The 24,607-nt window shown below is 38.9% G+C and overlaps 1 protein-coding gene across 1 annotated transcript in view; it reads right to left on the reverse strand.

Annotated features, from left to right (window-relative positions):
* Positions 1–24,607, reverse strand: part of LOC111150871 (SET and MYND domain containing 3) — a 707,359-nt gene that overhangs the window by 524,950 nt on the left and 157,802 nt on the right. The window contains exon 2 of the mRNA XM_022508530.1: positions 14,351–14,414. Within this exon, the coding sequence (XP_022364238.1) occupies positions 14,351–14,414 (64 nt within the window). The remainder of the gene's footprint in view (positions 1–14,350; positions 14,415–24,607) is intronic.

Genomic DNA, 24,607 nt, shown 5'->3' on the forward strand with positions numbered 1-24,607 from the left:
AGAAACTGTGAGTTTCAAGCCAGCATTTTGCTGAGAAAGACTGCCCGTGTTGAGTTCCTGGATGAAGGTGTGGCTTGTCTGCTATTTCCTACGAACTCAAATCTTAAAGACACTGTTTTAAGGGGTACATCACTTCTTTTATCAACTTGACCCATGACTGCCTCACTTCATTTCTTCTTATCCAGTACAGCAATGCTCTTAATGTGATGTTTCTAATCTTTTTGTTTTTTTAGTATTTATGCTTCACTCACTTCTAAACAAGACTCAGTTGTTTCAAAATAAAGATGTAAATGAAATAAGGTTGTAAAATTAGAAACGAAAAAACATTAAAGTTATTTTTTAAAAAATAGTCCTCTAGCATTTACTTAGCATTCTACAGTATGTCAAACACTTGGCTAAACAACTGAAACATTTTATTTTCACAATAATCCAAATGGTGTATAGTATCCTTACATTAAAGATGAGTAAAGTAAGGCAGGGTGGAATGTCACCACCAAGCTACATAAACATAAAAGAGGAGAATAAAAGTTCTTAGTATTCTACCCCCATTCTTAGTATTCTACCCATAAGATCGAAATAATTGCCATGTCTCCGCACTACATTTATCTGACTTGCCTTACAGGCAAGGCAAAAAATAAAACATAATGGCTTATATAATTCTCAACTGATAGAAAAGAAAAACACACAGCTTTACCAAGTATTAAATCACAGGAAGAATTTATTCCAAGAATGCTAATCAACGTACTGGACAATTATAATGGTCAACACATAGCTACTTCTAACATCCATACTCACTAAAAGGAATAATATTAAACTACAAGTCAGTGAAAGAAAATTTTCTATTGTTTAGAGGGCTAGTCTTGGAGAAGCAATTAGCACCTTACCAATATGGGTAAGATCCCTTAGAAAAATACCGTATCAACATGGACTGGACAGGAAGAGACTATGCTGAGTGAAATAAGTCAAGCAGAGAAGGTCAATTATCATATGGTTTCACTTACTTGTGGAGCATAAGAAATAACATGGAGGACTCTGGGAGATGGAGAGGAGAAGTGAGTTGGGGGAAAGTTGGAGGGGGAGACAAACCATGAGAAACTGCGGACTCTGAGAAACAAACAGGGTTTTGGAGGGGTGGGTGGTGGAGAGTGTTGGGTGACCCTGGTGGTGGGTATTGTGGAGGGCACATACTGCATGGAGCACTGGGTGTGGTGCATAACAATGAATTTTGGAAGACTGAAGAGAAATAAAATAAAATGAAAAAAAAAAGAAAAGAAAAAGAAAAATATGGTTCCATTGTCAATTAAGTTTGAAAACTGCTGCATAATATCCACCCTGCTTAGAGATTGGAGATAATTCAGTTTGCTAAAAAGCTCTGCATGAGAGAAACTTGTATAACTTAGTGAACAGTTTTCTGTGATTTTTACTGCCATCCTTTGGGAAGTTAGGTTGGTATACATGGACTCCAATATAGCTATATACTTTCTTTCCTTCATCTGATCTTTCAATGAGAGTGAGTTTAGCAAACAAATTCATGATCATTCCCACTGATAGAAAACAAGAGCGCTAATATTTTTTATTTCTGATTGATGGGTGAACCACAACTTTGGTAGAAGAGTTTTCACTTGGTATTAAAAGCTAGGAAGGCTGACAGATGCCCTCATTCGACTGGCTATGTAGGCAGGAATGAACCACAAGTATGAAGAGGTCTCTGAGAAAGCACTCTGGTCCTGTTCAAAACATGAGCACCTGCTAGGACTGCACCTAGCAGACGAAGGCTGAGACCATCTGGACCAAAAGATCTTAAGAGCAGATTTGATTCAATACTCGTAAGTACAAGAGATTCCACAACTCCTTTGTTACGTTCTGAGCATCTCTGTCTCCTGGTGGCTTCCCAGGGTGAAATAACTACAAAATGTACCCCTAGGTAATGAACCTATTGATCTGTTAGATGACATTCCTGAGAATTAAACATCTAAATTTTGGAGAGTTCCTGTCAAAACAACTTTAGGTCTGTAGCGTAATTAATATTGCACTCCTATTTCTCAACTGTAATTACAAACTAGATAGTATGTTTCTTAAAGCTATTCCTAAATCACTGCAGGAAAACACCAGAGAACGTACTTATCTTCCCATTTGCTTCAGGAAAAAGATATTCATTCTTTTCATCTAAAAACCAAGTCACGCCTACATAAATATAGAAAGTAATCATGCCACTTAAAACTGGTCTATAGCACAGTGTCAGGGTATAGCCTACTTCATATCTTATTATGATATTAAGAACCATGTTTTTCAAACAGTAATTATTAGGGTGATGTTCAGCATCACCACTGCATCTTACCATACAGCTCACCAACAGAAGCACACCACAGAAAAGGCTTACAAAGCAATCTCTTAAATAACCACATTCGACACTGCAGCAAAACCTCACGATCTATAAGAGCATTAGGCATTATCTAAACTGTACAAACTTTAACTTTGATCTAGACCTCAACAGCACATAATATATCTGCCAGTTTTTCCAAGACAACCTCCCAGATTTACATTTTCCTATTTTCTTCCCTTACTGCAATGCAGGATGTAATTAAGATTTTGTCCACAACATTGGCTGTAATGTTTTCTGTTCTGAAAGTTGAACATTATCAATGATTCACAGTAAACACAAAATAGCATGAAAGACAAACAAAATTAAAATACTGCATTAAGGGGCGCCTGGGTGGCTCAGTGGGTTAAGCCTCTGCCTTCGGCTCAGGTCATGATCTCAGGGTCCTGGGATCGAGCCCCGCATGGGGCTCTCTGCTCAGCAGGGAGCCTGCTTCCCCCCTCTCTCTCTGCCTGCCTCTCCGCCTACTTGTGATCTCTTTCTCTCTGTCAAATAAATAAATAAAATATTAAAAAAAAATACTGCATTAAGACACAAAGACAATGGGAAAAAGACTTTTGGATGGAAAAAAAGAAATGAAGACATCTATAATGATTCCATGTGTCAGTACATACAGGACTCAGAGATTGCCACTTGGGCAATCTCTACATTTTCATTTTCTATAGTACTTGCAGTGACTCAGAACAAAAACTGATTAAGTAAACCAGTAGCTCCCAATGGGGGTAACCCTAATCTTAAGGGTTGTTGGGGAAATGTATGGGGGGGCATCCTTATTTGTTAGGATGCCTGGAGAAAGACATGGGCCCTGAGTGGCCAGGAACCAGAGATGGTGGATATCTGTGTGGGATAGTTCCATACAATGAAGAATCAATCCATCTGGGTGCCTGGGTGGCTCAGTCAATTAAGTGTTCAGCTCTTCATTTCAGCTCAGGTCATGATCTCAGGGTGGTGGGATCAAAGCCCCACATCAGCATCTGCACTTAGCAGGAAATCTCCTTAAGGATTCTCTCAGGTCCCTCTCCTTCTGCTCCTCTCACTGCTTGTATACTCTAAGAAGTAAAAAATAAATTAATTTTTAAAAAAGAATCAATTGTTCCAAACCCAAGACGACTTTTAAATGTCCAATCAAACATTCTATAGAAGGGACAAACTTATTTCCGAATTATCTGAGCCTGGAACATATAAAAACAAAGACCTTGTTTTTACACAGCCTTGATAGCACTGGATTTTCTAGGTAAATCAAGGGATGAATGCATTTTAAGAACTTTAGCTAAAGTTATCTAATAATAAAAGCTTATCACTGAAGGCAACATCACCTATGGTATTTGAGATACCTACCAATAACAACGTATTTTCTGATCCTATATTTTGAACTTCCTTTTCCAAGGTGACTTTGTGTAGATGAAAATATCTGACTTCTTAATTATGTCTTCTAGTCTACTCTTGCCTGAGCATCTATATACAAAATATGTTTTATTTTTGTTGTGTTCAGCACTGGATGTTATTTGTAAGGGATGAATCACTAAATTCTACTCCTGAAACCAATACTACACTATATGTTAACTAACTAGAATTTAAATAAAAATTTGAAAAAATAAAATATATAAATAAAATACATATATTTTAAGGTATTTTCATTTTTTTCTCCTTTACATTCAAGTTATAACATTACACTGATACTGACTTTTAAAAATACTTAACTAGTTAGATTGTCTTAACTATGGTATTTCATTTCAAGAGAGTAGAGAGGACGACAATGTAATTATTATATAAAAAGGTAGAGGGGCACCTGGGTGGCTCAGTTGGCTGAGCATCTGATCTTGATTCTCACTCAGGTCATGATCTCAGGGTCCTGGGATCGAGCCTGGCATTGGGCTGTGCACTCAGCACAGAGTCTGCTTGAGATTCTCTCTCCCTCTCCCATCGCCCCTCCCCCACTCACAAGCTCTTTCTAGCTCTCTCTAAAATAAATAAGAACTTTAAAAAAAAAGGATAGAGTTAGGTCTGGGGAAGAAGAAAACTGCAGATCTTGAACAATGCTGCACAGGCATATGCACATAAAATATATACTTAAATTTACAGCCTGGGACAACTGAAGAGATTCGGAGAGCAGTGACAAGACAGGCGCAGGTGTCCAAATTCTTTTTAATCACCACAAAGGATTCCACATGTAGCTAAGATTGAATAACCACTGATCTAGACTAAATTAAAAAGGAGGCCATTGTACATACTAAATAGAAGGAACAAAAAAATACCATCCTATACTTATTAAACTATTAGTAGAACTCTAAGTTTCTCTTTTTTTTTTCTTTTTAGAGAAAAAGAGAGAGAGCTCATGTGCAAGTAGGGGAAGGAGGAGAGAGAGAGAGAATACCAAGCAGGCTGTAGACCAGTGTGGAGCCTAACACGGGGCTCAGTCTCACAACCCTGGGACCATGACCTGAGCCAAAAGCACTCAACTAGCTGAGCCACTCAGGTGCCACCTAAGCCTTCTGAAAGATGTTTGGTAATGAACATCAAAATTCTTTTTTTAATTTTATTTATTTATTTGACAAAGAGAGAGAGATGCGAGAGTGAGAATACAAGCAGGAGGCAGAGAGGGAACAGAAGCAGAGGGAGTGAGAGAGGGTGAAGCAGGCTTCCCTCTGAGCAGGGAGCCCAATGTGGGGCTCGATCCCAGGACCTGGGGATCATGACGTGAGCTGAAGGCAGACGCTTAATGACTGAGCCACCCAGGCGCCCCATGAACATCAAAATTCTTAATGTGCATATTGTTGGCATATAAATAATATTTATAATGCACTTAATCCTCACAAATGTAATTACTGTACAGAAAAAGTGTAAGAATGCTCCTCATACACTTGTTTAAAAAACTGAACAACTGGTAATTTTTTTCAGTTTTTCCTAAAAGAAAAAACTATTTTGCCTTTCTCCTTATGCTTTCCCAATCTGTTTGAATTTTCTATAAATATCATGTTATTATATTTACAAATAATAGCAAATATAATTACCTTTCTTATGTCTAACAACTGTGATTTAGGGAGAAGTATTTTTACGTGAAAGAGAAAGAAAAATTACCGTTCAATAAACACTTTTCATATTTTGGAAAACCTGCTTATAACTCAAAGAATGGTTTAAATGTATTAATTTTTAAATGTTAATAATGCTTCAGTGAAATCTTCTGTAATGCAAAGATTTACTCAGTAAACTGTTTTAGCAGGTTAGCTTCGTACATGTCTGGTTTTAAAAATAAGTGTACAACCAGGGCACCTGTGTAGCTCAGTCAGCTAGGTGTTCGACTCTTAATTCCAGCCCGGGTCATGATCTCAGGATCTTGACATTGAGGCCCAAGAAGGGCTCCACATTCAGCATGGAGTTGGCTTGAGACTCTCTCTCTCTTCCTCTCTCTCTTCTTCTCTCTCTCTCTCCTCTTCCTCCTGCTTGGCACTCTCACTCTCTCTAAATAAATAAATAAATAAATCTTTTTAAAAAATAAATAAGTGGGGCACCTGGGTGGCTCAGTTGTTAAGTATCTGCCTTTGGCTCAGGTCATGATCCCAGGGTCCTGGTTTCAAGGCCTGCTTCGGGCTCCCTGCTCAGCGGGAAGCCTGCTTCTCCCTCTCCCACTCCCCCTGCTTGTGTTCCCTCTCTCACTGTGTCTCTCTCTGTCAAATAAATAAAGTATTTTTTAAAAAGTAAAAATAATAATAAATAAATAAGTGTACTACCAATGAGGTACATCTTGCACGTATAGGTGTTCAATAGTGTTATGATCTTTTTACCACGTAGTCATGATTCATTCCACTTACAAATAATATTGACAGAGATTTTCTATGAGCGTAACTTGGGATAGTTGACTTGCCATGAAACTTGAACGAAAGAAAAGAGAACCAACAGTTATCCAGTCCCTCACAAACCATTTAAGAGCAAATCAACAGCATCTCCCTGTTCATGCCTCAGAAGTAGTCCAGTGTTGAACTGCAGGCTGACAGATAACATGAAGGTCTAAAAAGCTGGAATCTGGAATAAGAAAACTGGAAGGCTAAGCCAGATGACTGACAGGTATTGATTAAAATCCTGCATAAAATCTCCTCACAGCACGCAAGAGACCTAGTAATAGACATTAGACTTACCACTTTCAAAGCTTACTGAATGCTGTATCAAATAAGAACAAGAGTGCCTTCCCACCAGCCTTAATCAAATTAGACAGATAGAACCAAATACAAAGATGGGAGTGAGGCAGAAGGATTAACATAGGGCATCAAGTTGACAGAAGAAATGAGAAAAAAAAGCGATATTTCTTCAAAAAATGAAGTTACAGTCTCCTTGTTCATTGAGGAACCATATTAATAAATAATAATATTAGTGCCCCAAAGTAAGTCAGTGATCATCTAATGCATGATTCAGGTCAAATCCATTCTGCCGCCCGCTTTTATAAAGTTTTATGGAAACATAGCCACGCTTACCATTTACACTCCTTCGGACAAGTTGAGTAGTAGTTGAGTTGAGTAGTTATGACAAATATATAGCCCACAATGCCTAAAATAGTTATTATCTAGACCACTACATGAGAGTTTGGCAACCTCTGATCTAATGACAGTTCATATGAAGATGGAATGACCTAATTGATATATTTTAGTCAGAAAGACTAAGTAACTCACTTACTCCTATAGATATCCAATCTTCTTTGAAAGAAACTTCCATGCTGGATTAATCAGAAAGTCAGCACCGAGTTCTAGCAGAACATGGCAATTTTAGCTCCCTGGTACAAGTAATTATCAAGTTTTTAACTCCCAAAGTGTGTAAGAAGGGCCATCAACGAATGAGGATTTCAAGGTTATGTCCGTAAGTCAGAAAGTGGGGGTAAGACAGGCTGCACAAACAGGGCAGTGGAGGCCACATCAAAGGGCAGTTAACCATGAAGTCTTTTCCGAGAGGGCAGCCAGCCTACCAAGCAGAAATCCAGCAAGGACCTAGCATCAAAGAGTATATATCCGGCACAGAAGGGGATTGAGAAGTAGCATTATGGAGAGAGACTTAACCAAAAGTCTGCATGTCAGACAGTCTGAAAACACCTCCTTGCGTTTAGAATGACTTTGAGTAAGCAGAGGAGTGTCAAAATGGAGAATCCGGCTAACTTTGATGCTAGTATTTCTGATGCAGAGATTTGCTTCAGCCTTCTCTTGGGTCTTCGTGACCCCCTCCCCCTCCTAGGATGGCTTCCCCGACAGCAGTCTCATTCTCTGAGGGGCTGAGAGGCTATGACTCCTTTATTATATAGAGAAGGAAAGGAAATCCATGCACACTTAAAGAGTCTGCAGCAAGCAATAACTTTTCTAAAGATTTATTTATTTGTGGGAAGGAAAGAGAGAGAGAAAGGGCAAGGTTGGGGGGAGGGGCAAAGGAAGAGGGAGAGAGAATCTCATGCAGCCCGATGTGGGGCTCAATCCCAGGACCCTGAGATCATGACCTGAGCTGAAAACAGGAGTCGGGACATTTAACCAACTGCACTGCCCAGGCACCCCTGCAGTGATCAATATTTTTAAAACAATTTTCTTGAGATATAATTTATATTACAATAAAATGTGCCAATGTTAAGAGTACAGATTGATGAGTTTTGACAAATACATACACACATCCTTGTAAACAACACCAAAACTAAGCTATAGACTATCATTATCCCCCCCCACAAAACAAAGTTCCTTTGTTTGCTTTACATCCAAGCCCTCCGATCCAGGTAAGTAGTCATGTGGTCTCCATCATTAGACACTACTTGCGTGTATCCTAGAAGAGCAAACAGCACTGCCTCTTCTAATATGGCTCTATTCCTTCATTATGATGTTTCTGAGATTCACTCATGTTGCTGCATTTTTCAGTGGTTTGTTCTTTTTCATGGCTGAGTAATTGTGTGTGTGTGTGTGTGTGTGTGTGTGTGTGTTCTACCTAGGAGTAGAACTTGCTGGTTTATGTGGTTAAGTGTACATTGAACATTTTAGAACCTACCCAACTTTTCCAAAGCACGTGTACCGCTTTACAATCTTATCAGCAGAGCCTGAGGTTCCAGTTTCTCCACACCCCAGACAACACTTGGTATAGTCAGTATTTTGCGTTTCAGCCTGTCTAGTGGGTGGGTATGTAAAGGTACCTCAGTGTGGTTTTAATTTCATTTTTCTGATGATTAATGATGTGCAGCATTTTTAATATTTATCTTACTGAAAGGGCCATTCAAATCAAACCCATTTTACTGTGATGTCTTACTTCCGAGTTGGAAACATTTTATATAAGTTATGGATACAACTCCTTAGCCAATTCTTGGAAATAGCAAAGAAGCAGGGAGTATGTAGTTGATAAGCAAACTAACCAATAATTTTGGACCAGGGCCTAGAAAAGTTCTAGTGTTGAACCTAATGTTGGCTAAGTAAATCAGTGGATGGATAGACCAGAAGACCTTCTGATCTTCACTAACTAGTCTCACCTCCAACTCCTATTTTTTTCCTGTATTTTTTTTTTTAACTTAATTTTTTTGGAGGAGTTTTAAATTTGAGAGGATGGTATAGAGGATGCCCATATACTGACTACCCCACATGCACAGCCACCTGTATTATTATCAATATCCCCACCAGATGGTACATATATTACAACAATGAACCTACAGTGACACATCATTATCACCCAAAGTCCCTGGTGAACAGTGGGGTCCATTCTACAGGTCTGGACACATGTACGGTAATGACTGCCCACCATTATCAAATTCCTTTGTATTCCTCTAACATGACAAGTTTGTTCCTGCTTCAGTTCTCTACATCTGCTGTTCATTCTATGTAAAAAATCTGTTCCGGAGCTTTCCATGGCTGGCTACGTTTGGCAATTAGATCCCAGGTCAAATGTCACATCTACAGGAAGTCCTTCTGTAATCACCTTTTCAAAGGTGAGCTCCTGCTCGTCTAAAGCACACTCACTCACGTAATTGTGGGCATTTGTCAATATCTGTCTCTCCTGCATCCGTAATATAAGCTTTAGGAACACCACTGTAGCAAAGGATGTTAACTAAACTTACCGTAATGATCATTTCACAATATATACATATATCACATCATTATGTTACATACCTAAAACTAACACAATGTTGTAGTACAATTATATTTCAACTAAAAAAATAAAACAGACAGATTAAAGATAATGTAGTGTTTCAAAAAATAATTCCAAACAAAGAGTATCACTGACCAATGTACTCATTCATTCCCCTAACCAATAATGTTACATCTGCATCAGGAAATAATAATGTACCCCCTGAATGAGCCTGGTCATCTAACCGCAGAAATAGCCAATTAGAACAATCATTAAGATAATTTCTGTGTGAAAAAGGAGGGACACAAAATAGTCTCAGTAGTTTAGGAAAGGAGGGAGCGATATTTAATCTGGGTTATAAAGGATAAGTAGAAGGAGTTCAATAGGTATTGGGTCAGGTCTGGGTCCAAGCCCAAAGACTCACGTAGCCAAAGGCTCAGAAGTAAAACTATAGCAAAATCCAGAGCTTGAATTTCATTCTGAGGAAGAGGGCCAGAGTTTTCTGCTGGGGAGTGACAGGTCATGCTCACACTCTGGAATGCTCGCGCTCTGGCTCCCGGCTAGGAAGGAGAAAAGGATGTGGCAGAACGGCACAGACCACAGTCAATGTAGCAGAGAGGTCAGAGGAACATCCACACAAGTGCTGGTGGAGAAACTAAGACAAAAGGGAACCAATTTAGATCATAAGTAGTAAAATCAGCAGGACATGTTGATTAACTAGGCATGGGGCCAAGAAAGGATATAAACTGAAGATGATTCCAGCCTGGCAACTCAGACTGCTGGGTGGTTGGTGAATTATTCACTGCGGTTGAAAATCGAAAACAAATGCTGGTTTGGGCAGAGATTATACACTGAGGTTCTGCTATAAGGCATTTAAGATATGGGTACACCACCAAACTAGAGGTTCCCCATAGCATATGGGTCTGGTCTTTGAGACAAAGGAGAAGACTAGAGATGGAGTTTCAAGAATGATTAATGTACAGATGCCAATTGAAGTCATGGGAGCAGATGGGACCACTCAGCAGGTGAATGCAAAGTGAGCAAAGACAAACTTAGGGCCCTAGACATTTGTAGAACCCAAAAACCTAAACATGATCAAAGAATTTCAACCCAAGTAAGATTCACATTTCTAAAGAGGTCTGAATTATTAACATAAAATAGAGCTTCTCCCTGCTAATAAAGTACTTTTTAAAAAATTTTTTAAAGATTTTATTTATCTACTTGACAGAGCTCACAAGTAGGCAGAGAGGCAGGAAGAGAGAGAAGGGGAAGCAGGCCCCCTCCTGAGCAGAGAGCCCTATGCAGGGCTCGATCCCAGGACCCTGAGATCATGACTTGAGCCAAAGGCAGATGCTCAACCAAGTGAGCCACCCACGTGCCCCAAAAGTACTTTTTTTTTTAGTACAGTACTTTTTAAAAGTATATAAATTGTAATTTGGTACAGTACCCAGCTGCTTATTTTGATCAGCAATTAATTCAATTAGAAATATAGGTATTATGAATCAAGTTAAACCCAGAAGACATAAAGCAATATTAGTGAATTTGCTTGAAATTGGTTTACTTGTTAGCAACACTGCAAATTTTGAGCATTTTTTTTTAAAAGGAGATTTTATTTATTTCACAGAGAGAGCACAGACACACACAGCCATGAGCACGAGGAAGGGCAGAAGGAGAAGCAAACTCCCTGCTGAGCAGGGAGCCCAATGTGGAACTTGATCCCAGGACGCCGAGATCATGACCTGAGCTGAAGGCAAATGCTAATGACTGAGCTACCCAGGCACCCCTGAACATGCTTCTTTAAAAGAAAACTTAGCCCACCCCTCCTCTTTCATTTCAAAATCACGTACGATGCTTCGGTTATATAGAAATCAGACTGGTTTCCATATATAAGCCCTCTATCGCATTATATGACACATCATAATAAAGTATCCACAGAGGAATTACAAACCCACTGATAACCAAATATTTTCCAGTATAAGAAACAGTATTGAACATAACACTGAATATATACATGTATGTGAACACTAGGTATGAAGGATAGATGAACAGTTTAGTGTGTATCTTCCACTCACAAAACAAACACAGAGATTACCTCTGGAAAACAGAAATAGGAATGGGGAAGGAAACTGGAGGAAACATTCACTCCTCTTACTTTATTTTCTGTTTAAAAAGTAAACGTGAAAACCAGTAACACTGAAACCAGCCTTATGGGCGTGAGGGACATCATACCTCCTAACACCTCAATAGCCTCTCACACAACTCACTGATGCCACGGCCCCACACATCAAATGCTAAGCTAATGAACCAAAGTTATGTCCCTCCAGGGCAAACCTATTATAGATTTTGTGCTACAAATTCACATCCTCTATGTCAATTTCCATTCTGAGGGCATTTGCCTCCTGTTCATTACTGTTCATAGTTCGCTTTGTCAGTTTAATTTTGTGCTGCTTTGTAGGAATCCACAATAATTACAATGTTTAATTCTGTACCTGAAGGGTGAGCTAAACAGAGCAGTTTAAATGCATATATTCTGGCCAATCTTTGACTCCCATCCACCTCTACACACCCTCATCCCCAACACACACACAAGCATGCACTAGTTGGCTTATATGTGGTATCTTTCATCTTAGGAGCTATTTTCCCATTACTTTCTACAGTATATCTGATGATGACATTATTATTGATGCTACAGTAAACAGCTAATATATGTGGTCAAAGTACAAGCACTACAATGAATCAAAATGACATAGCCAAACCCACCAAACTCCCTCAACACATTCTAATCAGATAATGGGTTTTTTTTTCCTTGAGTATACTACAAAGGAGGAGGAAGCAGCATTGGAGGAAAAAATACTTACAAAAAAAGGGGAAAATAAAAGTAAATGTTTAGCTCATTGAAACTGGAAAGGAAGGTCATCCAGAATATATATGTAATTTGTTGGTTCTAGATATATTCTTCTTAATTTGAAGTTCCTTGAAACAAATTTCAGTTTCACATGAATAAGATAGATAACATCACCATAAAATAGTCTACCGAGAAGTTATCTTGTAGGAAAAAGCATGGCTTTGTTTTCATAAATTTGCTTTTCCTTGTTACTAATGATCTTACATAAATCTGGTATCGTTTTGTGGCAGAATTTTTGCTTTATAAAATGAGGCAAAAATAATCCAATTATTTTTCACATTCCCTATTTTTATTAGGAAAGTGTTACTTGGAATCTTCTATTTTAGTATTTTTTGTTTTGTGTTCCTTGGGATAGGGTTACACCCTTATTAAAAACAAAACAAAATCCATGAAAAATGTGAATACAATAGGAAACAGAAAGCTACAACTAATCAGAATGTTAGAACACAAATAAAATTTGGGCTTAGAAGTGAAATTAGACCTCTGGATCCAAATTCCAGGGCTATTCGGTATAGGATGTTTGGCACTTTACTTCCAATTCTGTAGCTCAGTCCCCTGATTGGTAAAATGAGCGCCATTGTAGTAAACTCCCAAGATTCATGTAAGAGTAAACAGAATAAAATAGTACCTGATACACAGTAGATATCTCAAAAATATTAGCTCTTATCAGTAGTACAGATTAGGAAACTGAGGCCCAGAGAGTTTTCATGCTTTCTTTGGAATAATTTAACGAGCTAATGGCTTATTAATATTCATTAGAACTTGGGTCCTCTGATTAATTTGTATGTTTAGGTTTCTGACTTCTTTAAGAAATTATTTTCATAGGAGAAAGCGAGAGAGCAAAACTCCCTCAGAGAAGCACGGCCTAGATGTGAAAAAAAGGAAAAAGGTGTCCGCATAGACACACACACAGACACACACACCCCAAAATGAGAAACAAAAAGGATGGGTGGAAGGTTGAGAGCAAGTGACACAGACACAAAACCTCCAATTAGCACTTTTTATTATGATGCAATTCATTACAGCATAATTACATTTCTTATGAAATGATTAATCATAAGGTTAGAAGAAAAGGTGATGTTGAATTGTAATTATACACCCCTTAAAGAATTTCAAAGACATTAACAACGGTACTCTCACAGACTCTGTCAGTTGTCGTAAATTACTCTTGGAAGGCAATTCGGTACTATCTTTAAAAATTCAAAATCACGAATCCTTTTACTCATCAGTACAGCTGGGAAGAATTTATCCTACAATTAATTTGTGAAGGTGTGCAGAAATGTGCACAAAAAGATGCTTGGTCCATTACTGACAATACCAAATACTGAAAAAAGGCTAAGGACTCATTAACGAAGAAGTAACAACTGGTACATTCATGTAAAAGAATCAGTGGGATGACATCAGAAGTTCCTCTAGACAGGTTCTAAAATGAAAAGGAGAATTTAGGTATATAAGAATAACCCATCTCTGTTTTTCTAAACCAAGAGTATAAATATGTGAATGTGTTAGGAGGAGAAAATCCTGCAAAGACACAAGAAACTAGGTATCTCTGGACAATGGGACTGGGTCAAGAGGACAAAAAGATATGAGTGAACAATTTTTTTCCTGATACATGAATATTACATATTGATATATATATATAGATATCATAGAAATGATATTTTACCATATACATTAATTTTTAAATTAAAGGAAAATAAGTTAAAATAAATCAAAGATTGTAAAGAAGCAGAAATAGACCAATGGGCATAATGGAGGACAAATGAAGAGCAGAGAACTTGAAGGTTTCATTCTAGAGAGCTGAATATTTTATTTATTTATTTCTGAGAGAGGAAGTGAAAGAGAGAGCCAGAGCATGGAGTGAGGAACAGAAAGATGGAGACAAGCAGGCTCCGCACTGAGCTGGGAGCCCAACACAGGGATCGACCTTAAGACCCTGAGATCATGACTTGAGCCAAATGAGCCACCCAGACGCCCCTGTAGCTGAACATTCTTACCTGACACTTAGCACTACAGTATTTTGCAACTCGGCATTGAGAACATCGCATCAGCTTTTCCTTCCTGTTTAAAAAAAAAAAAAAAAAAAAAAATTTACGTTAGGAAATGAGTGAGAACCATATTTGAGGAAAGAAACATAAACCAGCGTACTGATGTCAATACGTTGTGCTCACACCATCTGCATGCTCCCAAAAGATCTAGATTTTCATGTTGATGAACATCTTCTTTCCTCTTCAATGTGAGACATGGACATAACAGCTGATGGTCTTTTTTTAAATTGTGGTGAATATATATAACATAATATTTACCACTTTAAATATTTTTAAGTATATACTTTAGTGTGTTAAAAAAGAGAATTCAAGGCCCACAGTGGAGTCGCTTTTTCTAAGCCCCTAAACTTAACTACAATGTTGGCGCCCCCAAAAATAAAATCTTAAACCAGTCAATCAGGTATTACTTGTTAGGTAATCTGCTTGGTAGACCCCAGCTTTCCCCTAAGGACAGTGACGCACTCTTTCACCTAGTATAATTTTCCTGTTCCTACTCTCTTCTGCCTATAGACGTCTTTCATTTTGTACAGCATCTCAGGGCCACTTTCTGTCTGCTACATCAGACGCTGCCCAAACCATGACCCACTGAACAAAGCTAGTAAGATCTTTACACTTTACTCAGTTGAATTTTTTGTGTGTGTGTTTTTTAAGATTTTATTTATTTATTTGACACAGAGAGAGAGATTACAAGTAGGCAGAGAGGCAGGCACAGAGAGAGAGAGGGAGAAGCAGGCTCCCCGCTGAGCAGAGAGCCCGATGTGGGGCTCAATCCCAGGACCCTGGGATCATGATCTGAGCTGAAGGCAAAGGCTTTAACCCACTGAGCCACCCAGGCGCCCCTTGAATTTTGTTTTTTAACAAATGGCATTAAGCACATTCACACTGTTCTGCACCATCATGACCATTAATATTCGTTCTAATAAAAAAATAAATTAAAATCAAAGATTCCCATTGAGACCAAAAACTTTACTACAGAGAGATTTTAAACTCTCCATATGAAATACAGAATCCAGTCCCATCAACTAGTTGAAGTATTCTACTCTCTTCAGATGGAAAAACTGTCTAAGTCTTATCATATAGTTTAATTATGAGTGTACTCCTTCTGGAAAATGATTTTAAAATTTCATTAAATCCAGTTACTACTTTACACATACTGAATTGAGATGCTCAAAAGTTACATCCCCTTAAATCACCTGTATAATAAAAAAGGAAAAATGAAGAACAAGTTGAATTATAAAATAAAAAGAATAAATGTGATGATAAAATTAATAGTGACAAACAAAAGGCAGGAAGCACTGTGGATAAACAGAGGGTACCCAAGAGCCCTAAAAGTCAAAGTGTAATGTTAATATTAATGACAAAACAAGAACAAATTGTTCTAAGCACATCTAATGTGCCAGGTACTCTTCACAGATTTTTACATCTATGATTTACACTTACTTTCAAACAGTCCTAAAAGTAAACAGTCTTATTATGATGACTTTAAGGACACTTCAATTCATTTTCAAGAGATAAAAAGTAAAGAGAAGTGCAAACAAGGTGGCAAGGATTCTGAAAGGGAAAGAAGAGAATCCCAAAGATAACTGGAACCTAAACATACCAGGTACTTCGCTTCTGGGACAGCGAGGGTCAGACACAGAACATAAAACGGGGGTGAGGGGTGGGGTGGGGGTAGTTAAAATCTAAGTAAAGCCAAAATGCCTCCCAACCTGAAGTATAGAATTGTAGCTGTCACGTATCAACACCCCAGGCGACAATCCAAATCAAGCAATCTGGCATTCAAGTTCTTGCTTTGACCATCACACCATATTACTGCTCTTGGATAAAACTGGATACAAATAAAATCCACCACGGGACACCAAGGCAGTGAAGCTGGTTAAACAAATGACTCTTGGTTTGGGCTCAGGTTGTGATCTCAGAGTCGTGCGATCCAGTGCCAGGTCGGACTCTGCACTCAGCACAGAGTCTGCTTCTGATTCTCTCTCTCCATCTGTCCCTCCCACTCACGCTCTCTCTCTCTCCCCAAAATAAATAAACTATTTAAAAAAAAAAAAATCCAGGGGCACCTGGGTGGCTCAGTGGGTTAAAGCCTCTGCCTTCGGCTCAGGTCATGATCTCAGGGTCCTGGGATCGAGCCCCGCATCAGGCTCTCTGCTCAGCGGGGAGCCTGCTTCCTCCTCTCTCTCTGCCTGCCTCTCTGCCTACTTGTGATCTGTCTGTCAAATAAATAAATAAAATCTTTAAAAAAAAAAATAAAAAAATAAAAAATAAAAAATAAATCCATCCATAAGCTGTCTATGTTTATTTTACACACTTCAAACAAAATGACATACAAAGGAGGATAGAAACAGTCCGCCAGGCAAATATTAAGAGAAAAAGCCTGTGTAACCACATCAATTTCAGATTAAAAAAAGGATTTTATAGTTAAAGATTTTGTTAGAGATGAATAAGGTCAATCCTCAATGATAAGAGACTCCAATCCCCAGGTGTAGGTACCTAGTGACAAATATATCCTGTCTCAAAATATATAAAGAACAAGTAACAGATCTGAAGGAAGAATGACCAACACAGTAAGTTAATATATGTAAGGCCCTTAAAATAGTGCCTGGAATACAGTAAGTACCAACAGTACTGGTTATACCTATAGAGAGATATAAAGTTTTTTTCAGGAATTCACAGACCAAGCAGATAAAGAATAAGGAGCTCAGTAACTTACTTGATCTCATGCAGTACACAGATCCTTACACCTGATACATGAAGTATACTCAGATACTCCTTTTAAGCACCCACTGATCATTTACAAAAAGTGCCCAGAGGGCACCTGGGTGGCTCAGTGGGTTAAGCCTCTGCCTTCGGCTCAGGTCATGATCTCAGGGTCCTGGGATCTAGCCCCACATCAGGCTCTCTGCTCAGCAGGGTAGCCTGCTTCCCCCTCTCTCTCTCTGCCTGCTTCTCTTCCTACTTGTGATCTCTCTCTGTGTGTCAAATAGATAAATAAAATCTTAAAAAAAAAAAAAAAAGTGCCCAGAAAGTAGACCACAGAGTAAATCCCAAAAATCCCAAAGAATCAACACCATATAGATCATTTTTTCCAATCATAAAGGAATTAAGTTAGAAATGAGTAAAAAAAGAAATATAGAGAAATACATGCATGAAAATATAAAAGCATATTTTTATGAATTTAAGGATCAAATAAGAATGATCATAAAATTAGAAAATATGTATTTTTTGTTAAATAGGCTCCACACACAACATGGAGAACAAACTCACAGTCCTAAGATCAAGAGTCTTACCTTCTACTAACTGAGCCATCCAGGTGTCCCAAAAATATGAGATTAAATAATGAAAAAATATATATATATATCAGGGCGCCTGGGTAGCTCAGTGGGTTAAAGCCTCTGCCTTCAGCTCAGGTCATGATCTCAGGGTCCTGGGATCGAGGCCCGCATCGGGCTCTCTGCTCAGCAGGGAGCCTGCTTCCCCCTCTCTCTCTGCCTGCCTCTCTGCCTGCTTGTGATCTCTCTCTCTCTCTCTGTCAAATAAATAAATAAAAATCTTAAAAAAAAAAAAAGAAAGAAAAAATATCAAAACTTATGAGATAAAGCAAACATCATACTTACAGAGACATTTGTAACTTCAAATGGGTACATTAAAAAGAAATGCTCAGCATGATCTCTCTCCCTCTCCTTATACTCCTCCCCCACCCCTTCCTCTCTCAAATAAATAAATAAATCTTTTTAAAAGAAGAACAAAACCTGAAAATCAATGAGCTAAACATGCAAAAAAGGAATTTAAATGTAAAAACTGCAGAAAAGGAAGGAAAGGAAATTATACAAATCCACAAAACGAAATAGAACACAATGGCATAACAGAGAGGACAGACAACATGAACAAATGTCTTGCAAGATTACATAGAAGGAAGATTAATAACAAAATGGAATAAAATACAAAATAAATAACAGAACTCAAGATTCAGGCGACTGAAAAAGAAACGAGAGAATTCTGACGAAATGGCAGCAGTGGTAGAATTTTCGAATCTCCTTAACTCTCCCCATAAAAAAATGACAGTGCAAATAAGACAGCAAACATGAGTATCACTCTCCATCCTCAGAAACACCCACAACAAACCCAAACTAAGAACGTGCAGGGGAAACCACTACCAGATCTGAGACTTAAATCAATATATTGGGGGTGGGGTGCAGCTGGGTTCCCAATAACCCTGAAAACAAAAGAAGCCCCAATGTGCCAAAAGATACCCAGTGTGTCCAGCCCACCTGAGAACAGGTAGCCAAAAGGCAGGAGAGGATGCTTTGGACAGGAACGTTCCTGAGGATGAATCACTGGGGTCCCCCAGAATGCCGTCTTCCTCAGACCTGATTCCTCAGATTTTCCCTCATCTCCCTCTTTCTGGTTTTAGTTATTCAGAGGCAATTTCTTTTGCAAATTAAAAGCCCCAGACGTATGAAGTGTTTCTTCTCGATTTTAAAAATTAATGAGCAGAATCAAGATACCTCAGAAGGTCAGTGAACAAGTTAGCACATCAAACTGTATCCTCTCCCTCCCATAGCTACCAACTCAGAGCTTTAATGTATTTTAACACAGAATGTCGGCACAGTAAATACCAAAATTAGTCTAAGTACCTAAATAATTTAATCATTGTTTTGATGTGTGAAGGAACTCCTTAACGTGAGTTATTTAAATGTTCCGAGTTATTTTTACATATCAAAGAACTAAACAAATTTAAGTTCTCAAGTTTCAAAAAAAAAAAGGTCAACTGAATCCAAGAAAAAAGTTGTGTGTGTTTGATCAGAAACCCACTGAGCCTTGGTAAAGATACTGCCTCTCCCTCAGGGATAAGGTTCGGAGCAGAGCATGCCATGAAGCAAATTCCAGCACTGCAAAGGAGAATGAGTTAAATGAGTTTCCTTCCAATACTCAAAATGATTTGGTTCTGCTTCTCTTGTACACCCAACAAAAATAAACTATATTTGAAGATGACAAAAGTTGTGCACAGTCTAAGGCAAATTACAGTGGTCTCCGAGGCACAGAGAAGTAATGAATACAGAATTTTCAGATTGCAGAAACATCCTGTTTGCAAAATGATTAGCTCAAAGTCCAAATTGACTTTGTGAACGAAAAGCAATTTGCCTGTTCCCACCACTCATTCTTTCCTCTCTCAAATAAATAAATTAAATCTTAAAAAAAAAGAAAAGAAAAGCAATATAAGGAAGTAGGTTAGCAGTGTATCAGTAAGAGGAAATGATTAGTTTTTTTTAACCTCTTTCACCCTCTCCGCATAAGAGATAAATAGTATTCTACCCCCCAAAAGGAGAAGATATTAAAAGTATTTTATACCTAAATCAGTGTTATCTTTAGCTCTACCCACCAAAACAGCAAAAAGGAATGCACTATCACTTATTCATGCAAACTGTGATATGCTATAGAACAGTGTCAAATCACAAAAAATTCTTAAGTTGCTCAGTAGTTCCAGATAGTGTGGTTCACTGAGCAAAACAAGTTAAGTTCTCTCTTCCAAGTAAAGGCTGGGCCATAATGAGTTTCGCCAACAGCAAAGGCAACAGAAATGTGGAAAGGAAATTAAAACAGAGCAAAATTACTTGTTTGTCCAGTATACAAATTAAGAAGTTATATATGAATACAACAGAAAACCACTGTCTCTTAAAAAAAAAATTAAAGAGGAAAAAGATTGGCTCCTTCAAATCATAATAATTGGGGTAGTATTTAAGGGACTGTCTCTCTGTCCTTGGTTATCAGCAGGGGAAAGTATCCCAGGGTTTAAAACTCTGCCCTAAATTAATACGGGCAGGTGCCAGGCAAAGAAAAAGAAGTTTCCTGGAAAGGATATAGAAAATATAGAAAACAAATTCTAGTGACTCAAATTCCCAGCTAGGGCTGGCACCTGCAGAATCCATTTTAAACTTAGTGTAGAGGAAACAACGTATCACAACACATTCATAAATAGTATGCTTAGTACACAGGCAATATGTCTTGATCCCCTGGAAGTCTCCCAGTGTGCCTTGCAGAGAATCTCTCTTTCAACCGCCACCTGTACACTCACTATTGGCCAGTCTGGCTCAGGCAAAGGCTCAGGAACCACAAGAAAGCTTGGCAACCCTCCCGCCCTCCAAAGCAACTCCTCCAGACAGAGCACAGCCCTGCACAATCAGAAGCAAACCAGAGCCTACTGTGTGTTTTTGCACCTCTTCTTCTGAGCTTAAGATCTGTGCCCAGAAATCTTTTGGACGCCTCTGTGGTTTTTCAAGGACCGAAATTTAGCTTGTGACTGATCACTGTGACCTGTGAGAAGAAATGAGCTAAGAAAAAGAACAGAGCTCATTAGGTAGAGCCTGCATCAGTTACACTTGCTAAAGAAAGAGGGTTGACCATGGGCTGTCTGATAGAGTACCCCTGCCTTAATACAAGGCTTAAGAAAGATTTTCTGATAACAATTTCTATGAAAATATTCCTTCACACAATTAAGATATTAGATTCTCCATGGAATATGAGGAATACGGACTGTCTTAAAAAGAAAGAGCTCCCTTTTTTTAAAAGGCAAAAACCAAAATAACTAAGTGAATGAAGCCTAAATGTGATTTAAAACAAAGATACCACAGAAATAATATTTCTTTAAAGAATTTTTATGTTTAGGGGCACCTAGGTGGCTCAGTGGGTTAAAGCCTCTGCTTTCGGCTCGGGTCATGATCTCAGTGTCCTGGGATCAAGCCCCTCATAGGGCTCTCTCTTCGGAAGGGAGCCTGCTTCCCCTTCTCTCTCTGCCTGCCTCTCTGCCTACTTGTGATTTATCTGTCAAATAAATAAATAAATAAAATCTTTAAAAAAAAAAAAAGAATTTTTATGTTCAAAAAAAAGGGGGTGGCACCTGGGTGGCTCAGTGGGTTGAGGCCTCTGCCTTCAGCTCAGGTCACGATCTCAGGGTCCTGGGATTGAGCCCTGCATTGGGTTCTCTGCTCGGCGGGGAGCCTGCTTCCCCCTCTCTGCCTACTTGTGATCTCTGTCTGTCAAATAAATAAATAAAATCTTAAAAAAAAAAAAAAAAAAAAAAAGAGGGGCGCCTGGGTTAAAGCCTCTGCCTTCGGCTCGGGTCGTGGTCCCAGGGTCCTGGGATCGAGCCCACGTCAGGCTCTCTGCTCCTCGGGAAGCCTGCTTCCTTCTCTCTCTCTCTGCCTGCCTTTCTGACTACTTGTGATCTCTGTCTGTCAAATAAATAAATAAAATCCTTTTAATAAATAAATAAATAAGAGAATTTTTATGTCTGTACATATCATTGCAAGCTCAGAATCCTGACTCATTAAAAATGTTAATGTCAGGTACCTGAGGATTTGGCTGTTTCCCCATGGAAATTTCTGAAGCAAATGAAATTCTCCACCATAAAAAGCAGCTTATCCCAAATAAAGTCAAGCGATTCTATCCAAGCATAGTACAATTACTTTTACTCTGACCAAAGAAAATACACAGCAAAGTGCTAAACATACAGAGCTCCTTTGGCATAAATATTCATAATACAGAAAAAAAAATCTTCCATTTTTGTTTCTAGATGGTAATTATGTTGGTATGGGGCCCAAAGGTTTCTTTTATTTTATTTTATTTTTCTTTAAAGATTTTATTTATTTGACAGAGAGAAAGATCACACAAGTAGGCAGAGAGGCTGGCAGAGAGAGAGAAGGAAGCAGGCTCCCCACAGAGCAGAGAGCCCAAAGCGGGGCTCGATCCCAGGACCCCGGGACCACGACCCGAGCCGAAGGCAGAGGCTTTAACCCACTGAGCCACCCAGGCGCCCCCAAAGGTTTCTTTTAAAATTAAAGAGGATCAGATCCAACATCCATTAACTATCAAATAGGTTTTTTTTAAATATTGATTGATTGATTGCTATCAGAGAGAATGAATAAGAAAGAGCACAAGCAGGGGGAGAGACAGAGGGACAGGGAGAAGCAGACTCCCCACTGACCAGGAAGCCTACACTGGCTCCACACTGGGCTCGATCCCAGGACCCTGGGATCAAGACCTGAGGCGAATGCAGATGCTTAACCTACTGAGCTACCCAGGTGCCCCTCAAATAATTTTTAATACAAAATAGCAGATGCAGTCAAAATAACACAAACTCCTAATACAGAAAGGCAGAATTGGTTTGGATTCATGTTTCTACATCATTTATCCCTTTATTTCAGATTTCCTAACATTCAAAGTACAAAACAAGAAAAGGTAATGGTTAATATTTCAGGGGAAAAAATGAATCTATGATCCACAGGCACTATACCTTCCTGGGCAAAACACGAACAATTGGAACCCATATTATCACTTAGAGGAAAAGCACAGCAAAGTATCTGAGCCAAATTAGTCAAGAGAGGCAGATCATCTGACTTGGATATTTCCCTTCCCACTCTTCTCTGGCTCCTAAATTAAAGCTATTTATTGTACTTGGGGCGACAGTGTTACCTGATGAACAGAAACTCCAACTGTTAATTCAACAAGTGTTCAGTGACAGGCCACCATGTGGACAGCACCCTGCAAAGTCCTGTGCTGATAAATGCAGAGAGGGCACAACAGTCATGCACCAAGAACTTAAAATTAACAAGGACAGATCAACACATACCACTTGCAAAACAAGCCACAAGATAAAACCAAGTTTTGAGAAGTAGCACAGACTACAGGACCTGAGTTGAGATGAAGGAAAAGTCACATTCTGATACAGAGTGACTAAGAGAGGATGATAGGGCTATTGTTAAGGAAAAGCGAAGTCCCCATTACCTAAAAGGAGAATGTTTGAGCAATCCAGAGCTCAAAATAGGCACTATAAGTGCTATGGTCTGAATGTGTCATCACCAACACACAGGAGTTGAAATCTTAACCCTCAAAGGTGACAGGATAAGGAGGTACGACCTTTGGGAGGTACTTAGGTTATCAAGGTAGTCTTCATAAATGGAATTAGTGTTCTTTTCTCTTTTTTAAGATTTTACTTATTTATTTTAGAGACCAAGAGAGAACAGAGGGAGAAGGAGAAGCAGACTCCCCACTGAGCAAGGAGCCCAACGTGGGACTCAATCCCAGGATCCTGAGATAATGACTCAAGCCTAAGACAGATGCTTAAGTGACTGAGCCACCCAGGGTCCCTAGAATTACTGTTCTTAAAAAGCAAGCCCAAAGAGCTCCCTCACCCCATCCAACCAAGTAAGGACACAGAGAGAAGGTACCTGCTATGAAGCAGGAAGAAAGCCTTCACCAGAAGTGGACCATGTGGCAACTTGAGCCTGGCCTTCCAGCTTCCAGAACTCTGAGAAATAAACTTCTGGGGCTTAAAAGCTACCTTGTTTGACATTTTGTTAGAGTAGCCCCAAGGGACTAAAGGACTAAGCCCACTCCCTACCGGCCCTGTAACCTTGCAACTTCCCTTAGCCTCAACTTCCTCTCTATAAAATGGGAATAAGAAACAACTCGTAAAACTACTGGTTGGACTACCTGAGATCATCTGCCCAAAGTGCCCACTCCCACTGTGCCAAGTAAATCATGCAGCACAGAGTTAAAACTGAGGTGCTGAGAGTAATATTTTCAGAGTGCTCGAGTTAATTTTGTCTATTTCTATGCCCTTTCCACAAAGAGTTTCTTATACACCTCTCCTATGATTGCTAAAGAAGCAAAACCCACAGGTGGGACAAATCTGATATTCTCTGTGCATGCCCACAGACACTATACTAGTACCGCTTTTTACTTGGCTCTGATTCCAAATTTTGACCTGCATCGTAAGGGTTTCACTGTTTAGTCTCCACTCACTGAAATTTCTATTACCATTATTTTTAATGGGATCAGAATGATCAACTTGAGTGCTCTGATTCAAGAAGCTAAAGACATTTTAGGAAAGTTTCATTTGAGGAAATGAAAATCAGAGAGGACTATTACATCTTCAACAAAATTAAAAGTCAGTTATGACTCCTCACATTTTGTTTCCTTGACGCAAGGTAACAACTACCACAAGTTAAAGAGAAAATTAACATCTCTACAAGAGTACAGACTTAAGCTTTCCTCGTTACATAATGTTTCTCTACAAAATTCAGTATTATGTGTTCCGGGCCCTCTTCATGTTTAAAACTGGTGACTTACAGCTGTTTTTTAGGCAAAGCACATGAGTTAGGAAGAAATTTATGACCAAAATGCAATGCTGAAAAAGAATCT

This window comes from Enhydra lutris, unplaced genomic scaffold, assembly GCF_002288905.1.
Source record: "Enhydra lutris kenyoni isolate GAN:26980312 unplaced genomic scaffold, ASM228890v2 scaffoldscaffold24, whole genome shotgun sequence".
Taxonomy (NCBI): Eukaryota; Metazoa; Chordata; class Mammalia; order Carnivora; family Mustelidae; genus Enhydra; species Enhydra lutris.